This window comes from Pelobates fuscus, chromosome 5 (genome assembly GCF_036172605.1).
Source record: "Pelobates fuscus isolate aPelFus1 chromosome 5, aPelFus1.pri, whole genome shotgun sequence".
NCBI classification, from domain to species: domain Eukaryota; kingdom Metazoa; phylum Chordata; class Amphibia; order Anura; family Pelobatidae; genus Pelobates; species Pelobates fuscus.
The window spans coordinates 206,254,649-206,269,876 of NC_086321.1; the positions used below are offsets into that span (position 1 = coordinate 206,254,649).

The following is a 15,228-nucleotide window of genomic DNA, read 5'->3' on the forward strand; positions in this document are numbered from 1 at the left end:
ACACAAACCCGAGTGTCTTCTGGCCACAGGTGGCCTGGCTATTAGCTCAATATTAGCGGTATCAATTTAGATGGCAGTGAGTGCCATCGATATATAGACATCATTAAAAATAGCAAAGCGGAAAAGTGTAACCTTTGCACTACGAATATGGAGGGGTTGGTTCACAGTAAAGAACCAAGAGGACTGTGTCAAAAGCATATTTGCATCATAACCATGACAGCAGATTGCATAAGCTATGAGTGCCCCTGGAAGTATTATATAGGATAGGGGACATACAGTACATTCTAGGACATATAAACTCAACTGTGTTCTTACAAGTGTTCATGCCTTGCATTAAGCCGTACTAGAACATAACGTACACACTTACTCATAGTCTTTTTTACTGAAAACAGTAAAATACCATGTTTCAGTAAAACCTATATAATCTCATTCACATGGAAACATCATCCTAAACACTATAATGCAGTCATCAGGTAATAAGTGTATTTTATCATGTAATTTTGTTACCTATGTGTCAGTTGTCATGACAGTTTCCGACTGCAGTGTTATTTTAATAAAATAGTTCCCATAATGTACATGTTTTTTTTTATCTCCCCATTGCTCCGCGGTAGCTCTCAGTAAGGTAGAACAGTGCATTGTATTGCAAACAATGGACTATGGAAAAGAGCAGCTATGTAGTTTCAATCTATGGCCTCTTGACCTTTGGAAATTCAACCAGGGGTATCAAATAAGATAGCAAACACATATTCATGCAATCATTCCAAATCAGTAAAAACTGAACAGCATTAAAAAATACTAAAAACCCCAACGGTTAACTTTTGGCATGGAAACATTTACAATCATGTGGAGAAAAAAAAAAGGTCAAAATGCAAGTGTCGTAACAAAAAGAATACTGAAAATTAGTTTTACGTTCTAGACCAGGGGTAGGCAACATGCACGGCACTCGAGGTGTCTTTGCACGGCACTCAAGGCTGCTAGAGCCAAACAGGCTCTGGCCTATCAGGAGTCTCAGTGAAACTTCAGATAACTGCGAATACGAAAAGGTGGTGAAGGACAATCCTCAATGTATGCATTGCAGCACGTAGATCACTTCCTTCCAGCACTTGTGAATGGGAATCCACACTGAAGTAGAGCAGCCCGCAGCTGCTGTTGCAGCTCCTGTCCTTGACCTGTAGCTGGCCAGCTTGGTACCCACTGGAATCCAAGAAAGCCATCCAAACTGCTAGATATACACAGAAATGCAGAATAACCCTCCCCTCATACAAATAATACCAACAGCCCACACACAATCCCCACAAACTCAATACCACTAACAATCCACAAACATGCACACACCACATGTAGCCTCTCACATGCAATACACAAGCAGCCACATACTACCAGACATATCCATCCAGACACACAATTCCACAAGCAGCCCCTATTCATAGGTATCATACACAACACCACAAACTACTTGTTAACATAAACAATATAATAGCTCATATACGCACAAATACAAAGATCCAAAGCAACTGCAGTATAAATAACACAAGCAGAATATGGCAACATACACACCTCAATTTAAAAAAATAGGACCGGCACGCTACGGTACATCACAATCTTATTTTGGCACAGTGCTGCTAAAAGGTTACCTACCCCTGTTCTAGAGTCTCAAAAACAAAATAGTTGTAAAATGGGATTAATTCTGCTTGTTTCTTAGCACACAGGCCATTCATAACAGTACGTTTTGTTTTTTTTAACATTACATAAAGCCATTGTTATCAAAAAATATATGCCTTCATGAAGAAGTAACAGGTCCTATATTTCATATAATAAAATTACAATTTGCAACTGTCTGATGATCTGTGACTCGCTGTCTAAATGCATGGCAAAAAGGTTCTGGCAATAAAATGATTAGATGACCTTGTCTCCAATATTGCGCTGACAATGTGGTTTTAGATCCTAACTGAACAAATGTACTTTATTCAACTTGTTAAAGATATTATAATGATAGAAGTGTGGTTTGGTGCCAAATACTTGTCAAAAAATAAAAGATCTGCTGTAAAGACAACTTGCATTATTTGCCGTATGAAGGCACATTTGTAATAATGAGGATTTCCAAGATACAGTGGTCTTACTGCCAAACAAGTTAAAAACACATTAGAAAACATAGAAAGACCACCGATGAAAAGCATTACTAAAAGCCAAACTAAGGACAGCAATATTGTATTCCCTCTAATTTTATAAAATAGGGATTTACAGACATTTTAAAGGCTCATCAGTCAAAGAGGAGACAAGATATCACCAGACACCTGATGGAGTGTTCTGTCCCTGGAAATAAGCAAGGATAATAATTGGACACCACCAAAATATAAAAGAAGGTAAAACAGCAAAGTTAATTCAGTGTGCAATAACTTAGATGTGCATTATGTATATTCTAGGTGACCTAGAAGTGAGAGGCAATATGATGGATAAAGCAATACAAAAAGATGGAGTAGGGCTGCACCAACAGAAAATAAAATAACGTTAAATAGTCCTAAAATATCTCACTAGAGCAACAAAAGATCGCCAAGAGTACTTGATAAAATGTAGATGAATAGACTCTTCAGTGGGGATATGTGCGTCTGAATGTCTCAGGGCATTCATTTACCGTATATACGTCGAGTTTTTCAGCAAATGTTTTGTGCTGAAAAACCCCAACTCGACTTATACTCGAGTCACTGTCTGTATTATGGCAATTTACATTGCTATAATACAGACAAGGGGCTGTTGGGGGCTGTCAGAGAGCATTTACTTACCTCTCCTGCAGCTCCTGTCAGCTCCTCCCTCCTCCGTGCCGGTCCGGTCAGCTCCCCTGTCAGCTCACAGTGCAAGTCTCACGAGAGCCGCGGGGTCAGAGCGTTGCCACGGGTTACCGTGGCAACGCTCCGTGCGGCCGCGAGATTTACACTGGGACTTGACAGGGGAGCTGACCAGACCGGCGCAGAGGAGGAGGGAGCTGCAGGAGAGATAAGTAAACGCTTCCTGCCAGCCCCCTCCTACAGCCCACCCACTGGACCACCAGGGAGTGAGAGCCACCCTCCCTGCCATGTATCAAGCAGGGAGGGGGGACGAATTTTTTTTTAAAAATAATAATAAAAGAAAAAAAAAATTTAAAATAATAATAATAAATAATAATAATAAAAAAAAAATGCCCACCCCCCACCAAGGCTCTGCAAAACATACACAAACACACCCTGCATCACACACACACTGCATTCATTATATACACACACACACACACTGTAAATAAATATTCAAGTAATATAATTTTTTTAGGATCTAATTTTATTTAGAAATTTACCAGTAGCTGCTGCATTTCCCTCCCTAGTGTTATACTCGAGTCAATATGTTTTCCCAGTTTTTTGGGGTAAAATTAGGGGCCTCGGCTTATATTCGGGTTGGCTTATACTAGAGTATATACGGTATATGGACGAAAAAGAGACAGAGGCAGCCAATAGTGCAATAAGTCTAAAATCCAGAGTGCAAAATAGTAATAGGAGGTAGAAAACTTACATTTAAAAGAGCTATGGCCAGCTCTGGAGTGAAGGGTGTACAGCGGTTTAATCCCCGCTTATGGGATGTGTGACGAAAGTGCGTCTATCAGCACAGTCTGGTCATCCAAGAGGAAATAAAAGAGGCAACAATAGTGCTCTCAATTATGATTAAAAAAAGGTAAAAGTAAATAAAATAATACAGGCATAGAGCAGAAGCACTGCTCTATTAATAAAGCGTTGGTGGTATGATTCCTACCTCCGATTTCTTTGTACAGGAACAATAAAATATAAAATATGATGGAGCTAAGTTGCAAACATTTTTGCTATATTTTGGTTTTACACAAAGTACTTGCATATTCCCCAACTGCCCTGAATCCTGCAAGACTGTTTCAAATCTGGGTACTGTTCAGATTCTCACAACCAGCAAATAATTATATGAACTAGCAGCCAACAAGGAGTCTGACTGACACTATCCTTTAGTCTCGAGCCCTGTCCAGATTTCACAAAATTCATACCTCTAATTGCCCGGTTCTTACATATGCAGCTCATAAATAACTTTACTAATGAGAAATCTAGGGATAAACACATGACCCAACTATGCCCCATTATATAGGTGTAATCTGAGGAGGAATTGCCTTGGTAGTTGAGATAGGATGTGAGAAGTCTAAGGTGCTGAGAACAGGAAAAAGCCTAACTTATTCAGTATTCCACCTATGGCCAAGCAAACCATGTGCATCACCACCAATTCTCTCCAAACTTTTGCTATGAGATTGCTTGGCATGGAAGATCAAGGGTCGGATGACAAGTTGTCACATATTCTCAGCAGACCCTGGTAATTTGAATCAAATGATGGAGATTCCTAAGTTTTATTAAGGTCTCTTTTTTTTTTTTTACTACTTGCATGATTGAATTGCATTGTTTTCAAAAGGTTATCAGACCATGACTTTAAGAACAACTCCTACAATGTAGAATCATGCAATTCAAGAACGACTTTTTGGGAGAATGTCAAAGGCATAATTTTAACAAAACTAAATAAAACTATTTTTGAGTCTAACAATTATAGCCATTCACTTTCAATAGGAAATGTCGAGTTCCTATCAGGAAGTAATACAATACTGCTAACTGCATGTGAAGAGGTTTCGTAATAGAAATACCTGTGAACGTAAGCACACAGTACTTATATCTCACTTGTAAACAATTACAGAACATGTAATTGGTAATTATTATTATTTCTTTTTTTTATGAGATTCGGTTCAAATATAACATTTAAAAATATACACACACACACACACACACACATTCAACACCCATTGAAAATCTGGTTTATAGTCACAATGTACAGACTTTCAACAGCTTGCAGTGAACAAATCAAACAATAGCAATTTTAAATAGCTCAACATAATGCTTCAAGTGGTTGCCCCAAATACAACTGAAAATGCAACAAACTTATAATGACCTCTCCAGTTTTTAAAATTATTCAACCCCCTGAATATAATCACTCACAACAGCACAAATATTCAAAACAGGTGTTGTCTCAAGCACACCTGATGCAACTAATCAAGAGCTTTGCACCAGGTGTGCTTGAGCAGGAAAATTTGAAATACCTGAACTGGCTAGGGGTTTGTTAAATGTCACATTTGACTGCATGCTAGAAATATGGCTAAGTCAAAAGAATGGTCCACAAATTTAAGAGAAGAGGTCATCGACCTTCAAAAAACAAGGAACAGGATACAGAAATAGTGAAGGCACTGAATGTTCCTTGGGCACGATTGGAAGCATAGCTCACAAGTTTAAAGTTGAAGTGACAGTGCTTACACTACCTGGACAGGGCAGAAAAAGGGAGCTATCAATGGCTAAAAGCAGATTTCTTGAGAAGGCAGGTTGTGAAAAACCCTTGAGTGACTGTTAAAGACCTGCAACAAGACTTTCAGTGAGCACAGTAAAGTGCATACTAAATGCAGAAGGTTCCCATGCCAGAACACCAAGACATACACAACTATTGACCCAAAAGCACAAGTCAAAATGCCACAGAAGTTTGAGATTCGATTAAATGCAGCAATGAAACAAAACTGGACGTTTTTGGCCCAATGGATCAGCAGTAGGTCTGAAAGAAGAAGAATGAAACATATGCTGAAAAGAACATCTGCCTAAAGTTAAGCATCGTGGTGGCTCAGTGATGCTCTGGGTCTGCTTTGCATCCTCTGGCACTGGAAACCTGCAGCATGCGGAAGGCAAGGAAATCCTAGAAGAAAATGTCATGCCGTCTGTGAGAAAGCTGAAGCTTGAGCATCATTAGACGTCCCAACAAGACAATGATTAAAAGATTACCTCAAATTCCACCAAGGCTAGATTGCAGAAGAAGTCCTGGAAAATTCTACAGTGGCCATCACAGCACTCAAACCCAAGAATATACTGAACTGGAGGCCATTACTCATGAGCAATGGGCTAAAATTTACAGTCTTTCAGCTGTTTGCAATAAACAAATCAAACAAAAGCAATTGAAATAGCTCAACACAACAAATGCTTCAAGTGGTTTCCCCAAATTCATCTGAAAATGCAATTTATTATGACGTCTCTAGTCTCAAAATTATTCAGACCTTTGATGGCAAGCATCTTTAGTAGAGCACCCTTTTGCTGATATGACCTGCTGAAAATGAGATGCATAGCCAGACACTAGCTTCTGTCAGCATTACTGAGGAATTGTGACAATAAACCTAATTTTCAATGGGGGTTGAATCATTTTGATTTCACCTGTATATGTTTATATATTCCTAATGTGATATAGTCATTGATCTGGCAGACCAAGACTAAACTAGCTCCATGCATCCATTAAATCTGAAAAGCCATTTTTATTCAGGGACAGATGTACAACTTTTAAATTAAGTGACAAGTCCTTTGATCAAAAGAACATAATTCTGAAAACGAATTAATCAATCTGAGAACAGAGCTTACAGCTTGGGCTCTTTGACAGAGATGGTGGTAAGGAATTAGGCCAATTGCCACTTCTTCAAAAATAAAACGGAGGTCAGTCTAAGAGGGTCTCAATTTCCACAAGGTTTATTAACAGACCAGTTATTTTAAAAGTTACCATCACAGTAGGTTTACATCCATCATTTAGGAAATACTTAATGGATAACACATCTCACATGTTAAATTTATTCAGCATGCATATTCTATGTTCTCAATGCACAAGTACAGCTAGAGTAGTGTGGATCGGGTAAAGGGAAATAGACATTAGTATTTTTTCATGTCAATTAGGAGAGGATAATTTGAAGCATTACCAAGTAATGAGGAATGCTGCATAATTATTAGATTAGTATGCAAATTGCAGCTTCAGGTGCAACTATTTGCATTACAAAATTCTTACTGACCATGTGACAGATTTAATTAAATAGCTCACTGCAGTTATTTTAAGTGGTCATGGTGTCTGGAGTCTGTATGTGCAGCATTTTGATTTGAGCCATGGAACGTCAAGCGCCAGCCCAGTGTTAGACTTCCAGGTTGGCGAATGTCAATTCTGTACAAATAGTTTTTTGCACAGTACGTCATTCATTGGCTGAGAGTGATCACCATAGTTTTTCAGAAGCCGGAAGCAAGACACCCCAGTGGCAGGGAGCCTCAAGATTCTGGCGAGTACTTAGGTAAGAGGGTAAACGGTTACTAAATAGTTTTTGTCCCATTACCGGGGAACCAAGCCAGAGTACTCCTGGTATAATGGTTACGATGCTTAGAGTGACCCTGTAAAGTGTTTGGGGTTACCGAAGTCTCAAACCTGTTACGGTAGTACCACTTAATTCTTGGGGGTTACATGTTGGTATCCTTAGAAAAATAGGGACAAATAACATCCTAGCATTAATGGCTGAGCACCCAACTTTTTTCAGGGCTACGACTTGGCAGCTGACTTTATCTGTGACACATACTTACTCAACATTCTCAGAACCTGAAAGCTTTGTAACACACTAGAATGCATGATGGAAAATAGTGTATGTAAAAAAAAAATGTAACATTTTGAAATGCATCAGGCTGCTGGCTCAGTGCATACATTTTATTAAGTTTGTAATAGCTTGAGAAATAAGGCACCTGCTGGGAATGTTTTGTTGACATACTGGAGATGTGCAATTTTGCTGTTTCACATGCAAAATATGCTTAATTCTGGGATACGTTTTCCAAACATGCTTTATATACAAATTAAAAACGTTAAGAAGTTTGTGACATCTTGCAAGTCAAATCTACCATAAGTGTCACTAAAGATACCTTGAATGTCCCAGTGATTTGTTTTGGTATCTGAAGAGCATTCAAGGGGTAAAAAAATAAAATAAAAATAATATAAAAAGATACAGGATTCCAGAAAGTAAAGATACCCATGGGAAACAAATTTTCACAGCCAAGAAAGTACTAGGCAAACACAAACACACTAACTGCACATCATTTTATTCACTTGCCTAGCTAAAATAAATAGGTTCAACTTTCCCACCCTACCAAATCACATGTATAGCATTATTCTGGCTGGAATTAATCAGTTTAATGGTGGTCACTTTAAGACTGCACAGAACACAAGTCATCAGATAATAGGATGTTGACATTTACATAGATTTGAATCATAGAAAACAAACCGGTAACTAAATGGAAGGCAGTTCAAAAAGGAAGTCTAATTTAATCAGCTTGTTGCTTTCTATCTTCATTACATTATTGAGGAAAATAATTACAAAAGAAAACCAAAAGGAAAAATTGTCCACAAAAGGAATAATGAGGAAAAAATGTGTAAAAATAAAAAATAAAAGCAAGGAAATACGAATTAACACAAAATGCTAAAACTTACAGGGTTATTCATTGAAGTGAGAACTGCTGTATATTCAAAGTGAACTTAAGGCCAGAAGTAGCTGAATTGGAATTCACAACAATTCTCACGTTCGTATAGCCCTATAAGATTCATCGAACGTTTGAAATCAGAATACAAGGTCTAATAATGTTTAAAGTGTGTTATTTTACAGCTACAAAGTACTTGCCAGGAACCTCCGAAATATTTCAATATGAGGCATCAATCATCCTACTTAAAAATCACTTTCACACACACACACCAAAAAAATAACTTGATATTTTTTAAACAGTTGTTCTGAACACTGCAAATTACAACTAAATAGTGGATTGCTCAGATTGAATATGCAACAATTAATACAAGTCCTCTCATGTCACACATCACTTTAAAAGGAATTCTCCAATCTATAACCACTAAAAACCAAAACTGTGCCAGCCCATGGTAAGAAGTCACATCCATTTGCAGTTTGACTAGTTATCTGGGGTCCATGGATAACCCGTCACCTCTTCCTCTTTAGCCTAGAAGCTCCGCAGTAAGCCATGCCTGGAGATGCATGGATTGAAGCTCAGTGGAGCAAACGGGATATCCTAGCAGGAGCTTCCGGCTCCAGAAGAGGCTGCAACTGGCGATAGACTAGGTAAAGCAGTCAAACCGTTAGCAGGCTATGCTGGTTAAGGTCCTCAGAGTGCTCCTTTATAATAGTACTAAAGTCACTCAACTTTCAGAACTCAGACTACTCAAATCCTGTGCTTCAGCTATGCTTATACCACTTGTAGATCTTAAAGCCTGTACATACCTTCCAAGCTCTTCCCCAATCTCATAATAATCCTCCAAATTCTCCTGTCTGAAGACCGTCATGATTTTTCAGCCACTGCCTGCTCCACCTCCAGGTCATCACCATATAACCAGCCAGCAAGTCTCCTCTGACATTCTTGTATGTCCTGTTGGAGTCAGTAAAACAGTGATCATTAGTAATTACAGAGTTTAAGAAAAAAAGGGTAAAAAGGCAAAAGAAAAGATGTTCAACAAGTTTTGTAAGGTAAAATATTCAAATGAATGTTACCTTCCTAAAGCTTAGTATTGTTACAGGGAGTAATGCATGTTGACTTGTTCCTTATGTTTTATGAAAGTTCATATACATGGACCAAACAAGTCACCAGGCACCCCCAACATTCCAGTTAATAACAATCTCATAATTGTGACAGATTTGGGGAACCCTTAAAGGGAACTGTAAACTTTAACATGTTTGAATATTAGGTGTGAACAAATTACATTGTAAAAATCCACACCTCCTTATGCTGCAACTGGGCACCTCCATCTTAGCTCTCTGTTAACCATTGTTATAAACTCTGTCCTTTCCAGCTGCTATTTTTTTTTTTTTTACATAAAAGAGAGAAAGTGAATCATGGGATTAAAATGGTTAACAGGAGTGATAGGTGATATTCAATGTTTTATTCGGTGGTATAGTGACCTTTAAATTCCAATCTAATGTGATGCTTGGGAATCTTTGAGACTGCTTGTCCTAGCCAAATTGCTAGCAAATGTACAGGTGACTTTATTTTTCATGTTTCAAAGTGCAGTTTATATTTCTGTTCATGTGCACGCCCCAACGATCAGAGATTTTAATAGCACTTTATAAAGATTAAATTGTATTGCTTACATTATTATGATACTCCATAAAGATTCTTAATGGGATCTTTAAAATGGGACTAATCCCTGCTTTAAGTCTAGCGGTCTGTAACGGAAGAGCTGAGAAATATCCCCAGTACTGCGACTTATCTAGTGATGCAACATTCTAACACCAGGAATCATTTCACTAGTTAAATATGATAGACTGGCAACAACTGAGAGTTTTCTTTTTGATTATTACAGATAATGAATTAAATGAGTGGGTCTAATACAGGTTTATATGAAATATTTTAAACATACATACATCTCAAAAATATCAACTTTTAAACGCAGGACTAGACATTATTCATGAAATCATTATCAAAATTTGGTAGTAGATTGAATAAGCTAATTCATGCAAACTCCATTTGTTCTTGGTTCTTTTTTCCCCTTCATTTGATTGTTGTTCCAAGAATTTTTTTTTTACTGTGACCATTTTGAGAATAATCCTGCTAGTGCAAGTCTTCTCATTTTGAACATAGTGTTACTAAAAATAAAGTATCTCAATATTTTTTCAAATTTCAATATACATTGTACTGGATTGGAAATCTAAACTTGGTGAAGTGGAATAAATATCAGTAGAAGAGAATTATTTTAACTGACAAATAATTGGATGGAATAGACTAGAGGGTTCTCCAGAGGCCTAGTAACATTAGCCCTCCCACCATCACACCTTGATAGAGATTTCTGTCTGTGATATAGAGGATTCTGATGAATGGGCAGGTATTTTTGAAAGATTACAACAGGCAACAATAGGCTTTATGGCCATTGTATGACTATATAAAACCATGGATATATGGGTGTATATATGGTGTAGTGCAGGACTAGCAGTTTTGTTTTACTCTCTTTGGGTAGGCAAAGAGAGTTGCCGTCTTTGCTTTGCTGCTTACATGACACTAGATGGTCTGGTAGAATATATTATCAAGCAAAAGCTTCTGTTTGTGTGGTATCTGTGTGCTGTAATGCAAAGGAACATGACAACGTTATTTTCATTTAGATGTCCATACTATAATATTGACTTCATACATTTTAGCCAGGAGAGCATGCTTAAAGGGACACTCCAGGCACCCAGACCACTTCTGCTCATTTGAGTGGTCTGGGTGCCAACTCCCACTACTCTTAACCCTGCAAGTGTAATTATTGCAGTTTTTCATAAACTGCAATAATTACCTTGCAGGGTTAACTCCACCTCTAGTGGCTGTCTACTAGACAGCCACTAGAGGTCACGTCCTGGTCCATAGCACAGGAAACCTGTGCTAGAGCGTCGCTGGACGTCCTCACGCTGTGTGAGGACCTCCAGCGTTGCTCAAAACCCCATAGGAAAGCATTGAAATGATTTTTCAATGCTTTCCTATGGGGAGACGTAATGCGCATGCGCGGAATTGCCGCGCATGTGCATTATGTCTCCTCGGCCGGTGGGATCAGTCTCGCCCACCGGCCGACGCAATGGACAGGAGGAGCGTCGCGGAGGATGAGACAGCGGCGAGGGACATCGCCGCTGCCTCAGGTAAGTGACTGAAGTGGTTTTCACCCCTTCAGTAACTGGGGATTGGGGGGTGGGAGGGAGAGGGCCCTCCAGTGCCAGGAAAACGGATCGTTTTCCTGGCACTGGAGTTTCCCTTTAATTTAAATCTGACCTACCCATGGTGCTACAGCTCTATCTGCATGTTGCGATGCAATTTACAAGATAAAGTGTAATGTAAGAAAAATTGACAAACTGAAATGAATGGTCCATTTTATTTTCCCCACCATGTTGTAGAAGGTATAAAGACATCAACTATTATATTATCCTGGTAAGAGACATTTCACGACATGATCACATAAGTCAGTGTTGCTTGCACTATGCTGGGAATGTGGGTCATTACTATTAAATCATTTGGCATTCAGTAAATTAACAAGAACGACATACTCAAGGAGTTAGAGCAGGATTGTTTATAACCAAACAATCCAAAGCATTTCATAAGAATTCTGAAGAAGCATAAACATAAAATTAAAAAGGTTTCACTTCCTTTATTATTTACATTGTGTAATGTCTCAAGATTTTCTTTAGCCTCACATATTATTCTTTTGTGCTTTTGCTATACCATATTACAGTAGCACTGACATAAGAAAACATCCAGTCATATTCAGAACTACCTTGCTATTCTAACCTTATGTTATTGGCATTCTACCATGGTACCAAATTGATAACAGACCTTCCTTCAGAATAAATGTTATACATTTTATTAAGATCGGCAGTATAATACAAGTCAGACTAATTATTAGATTTGTATTCACTCATTTTAACCAGACCAGAAAAAAAGAAAATGGTTTCAACATCAGACACTTTGTACACATTGATACTCAATTAGAAACCACGGTGGAAATAGAAAAAAGGTCCATAAATTCAAAATATTGATTTTTTTTAACCTAAGGAATTTCTATGGGTAACGATCACTTTTTGGGATTTTTTTTATATTGTTTCCGCCCTTCTATATAACAAACATATTTGTGAAATGTGAAACATTTTAAATAATTTAAATATAGGAATCGCCACCTCTTTATCCTTCAATTGTGTTCCATCATCTTGGCTCTCTGTCAATTGTGGTTATAACCGCTTTCCTTTAATCTGGCTGTCAGCATAAGGAAAGCATATAAAGTAGATGAGAAGTTAAACAAGGTTTCTATTTCTCCTCCTCATTTGCAATGTATGCCCTGGCTGTGCCTGAACTGAACTGGGTTGTGACATTATCTGTTAAATCTCAAATGTACATTTAAGAAAAAGTAGTGCATGACATGAAAATAAACATCAGAGTGAGTTATACAGATAGGTCATATCAATGGTGCCCATTTAAAAAGTACTGAATGTCATAAAAACAAACAAACCAAAACCACATTTTTATGTGCAAGAAATCATTTTTTTTACTTTTAATAGAAGAAAGTCAATGACAGATAAATTAAAACATTGTATCCGAGACTCAACCATATCTGCAGCTCAGTCTCTCTCATCAGACTTGCTTACAGTTGGCTTTGCCACCATGACATACTGAAAGATGTGCACACGTTTATGCTAACTCTGCATTGCCACACGGAGCTATAGGTTAAAAAGGTAAAATATAATGTTTAGTGTATAAACCCAAAGTAGAACTTGTGAATCAGAGCTGTTTATACCACTGGTAAGAGTACCGCCCCAGTAACCACTGCCTACAGAGTTCTCTCTTAATGTTTAACACCAGAATGGCAGGTGTATATGCAGTGGAATTGTAGCTCAGAGGCAATTCGAGGCCATGTAATTATCACAGAATGTGTTATTTTTGACCTTGAATTGCAGTAGTAAACGCTCGAATGAGAGAGACGGAGACAAAAATGAAGTACGACAGTTTGTGCGACATAAAAAAAAAATCCAGTGTAGCTTCCTTTAACTTTTGAGGAACTAGAGCATTAATCACCATATCTATATTTTGTAAACAGATAGACGTTTCAATCTACGGACACTAATTAGTCATCCCATAAGGAAAGTCAGTATTTTGTTTTTAAATAAAGCCCATTGTGCTAATTTTATATTGATTACCAGGCAACCTTACACTCACCATTTAAATATCTTATCACCTGTTCCAGCAAACTGTCTATAAGGAGAGATGATTTTTTTTTATTTATTTTTTTAATGCCGATTCCTATCTCCACAACCTGAACTGGAATAGCAATGTTATGAATAAACACATAGAAATGTATTCTTTAAAATCAGCTGCTCCTGCTGTTTAACCCCTTAAGGACACGACATGTCATGTCATGATCCCCTTTTATTCCAAGTTTGGTCCTTAAGGGTTAAAAACACCTCACTTTTATCTCTTGAAAAACTTGTTTTGCTGTACAGCACAAAGGGTTGAAACGTAGGACTGTGTAAATAAATCAAATAAAAACCTTTAACACATTCAAGACCAGTAATAGGGAACTCTCTTGTTATCACCACTGATCTGACATTAGTGGCCCTGAATGAGAGAAAATCAAAATGTGTAGTAAACACTATACAAACAGGAAAGAAAAAAAAAAACATGAATACACATGCATACAGGTTTATGTATAAAAATGTGCTCAATAAAGGAGTTCCTATTTATATCACCTCAGCTATTACAATGCCAAATGATTAGAGATGATTCAAGGAAACTTCAGAGCATGGCTCCATCCAGCTGCCTAGAGAGACAATCCACAAACTTGCCCTCACAAGGTATACATTATGCAAAAGGCTACTGCATATGCGATTACAGGTTGGGATCACACAGGAGATCTGTTAAAGTGAACACATGTAACCAGATTCTTTTGCTAACAATGATATACTAATCCCACATCGAAAAACAAAATTAAAAAAAATACGTTTTAAAAATTGCATCCACACATTAAACTATATTAAAATGAAAATTCTCAATCATTTTAAAATCACGTCCTGGGAAAATATGTGATTATTTATTTTTACTAGTTAAAAAGGTAGCACAGAATGTAATGTTTAAATTCAAATATCCCCTGGCTAGACGTCTCAGTACTCCAGTGTGAACTATACAGCAGCCTGCATTTTGGGGACATTACATCACTACCTGCCAGTACAAAGATCCCCAACACAAGGTACAGAAAGAGCCCAGAGTAGTGTGGCTAGGAACCTGGCAACTCCCTATATGCCAGGCAGGCACGGGCACCCAAACCACGAAAGCATATAGTGACTGTGTATAAAGAATCACGGCCTTTCTGTCTGTGCCAGCAATAGAGAGACAGATAGGAGAGCCTTCCTCTTCTTCCCGTTTAACGAGGCAGCTGTAGCAACAAGGAACCCAGACTAATCATGGGAGAAAGGGAGAGCTGGGGCTTACCAGACAACACCCCGGCGCAGCAGGGCTCACCAGAGTGCAGGAGGGGATAATAGACCAGCATACGTTCAGCGCACACAGGTAGCTCAGCCAGGGATGGAACGGTGTAACCTGGGATCGAACGTTCAGACACCCACAGCAGCCCCTCCGCTCAGGGTGTTCACAATGACTGAGAGAGAGAGAGGGAGGAGGGGGAAGGAAGGGAGGGGGTGGGGAGACAGACACTAACTGGGAGGGGAAAAAAAGGGAACTGCAATGTGTCAGGTACAAGGCGGAGAAGGAGGAGATAGGGAAATTGCAAAGGGGGAGCTGATAACAGGCTGACAGTATGATCAGTACATTTTAAGATAATAGTTTGGTGTGCATGCTTCCCCTTTAATTAAGAGTTACA

General features: G+C 38.3%; 1 protein-coding gene across 3 annotated transcripts in view; it reads right to left on the reverse strand.

The window, feature by feature from the left end:
* Positions 1 to 15,001, reverse strand: part of DAPK1 (death associated protein kinase 1) — a 157,991-nt gene extending 142,990 nt beyond the window's left edge. For 2 of the 3 annotated variants that reach the window (XM_063454974.1, XM_063454972.1), the window contains exons 1-2: positions 14,841 to 15,001; positions 9,131 to 9,275 (exon numbers count right to left, since the gene is read on the reverse strand). In XM_063454974.1, coding sequence (XP_063311044.1) covers positions 9,131 to 9,192 — 62 coding nt within the window. In that variant the 5' untranslated portion in view covers positions 9,193 to 9,275; positions 14,841 to 15,001. The remainder of the gene's footprint in view (positions 1 to 9,130; positions 9,276 to 14,840) is intronic. The other variant, XM_063454973.1, reaches the window with a different exon arrangement.
* Positions 15,002 to 15,228: the final 227 nt, after the last annotated feature.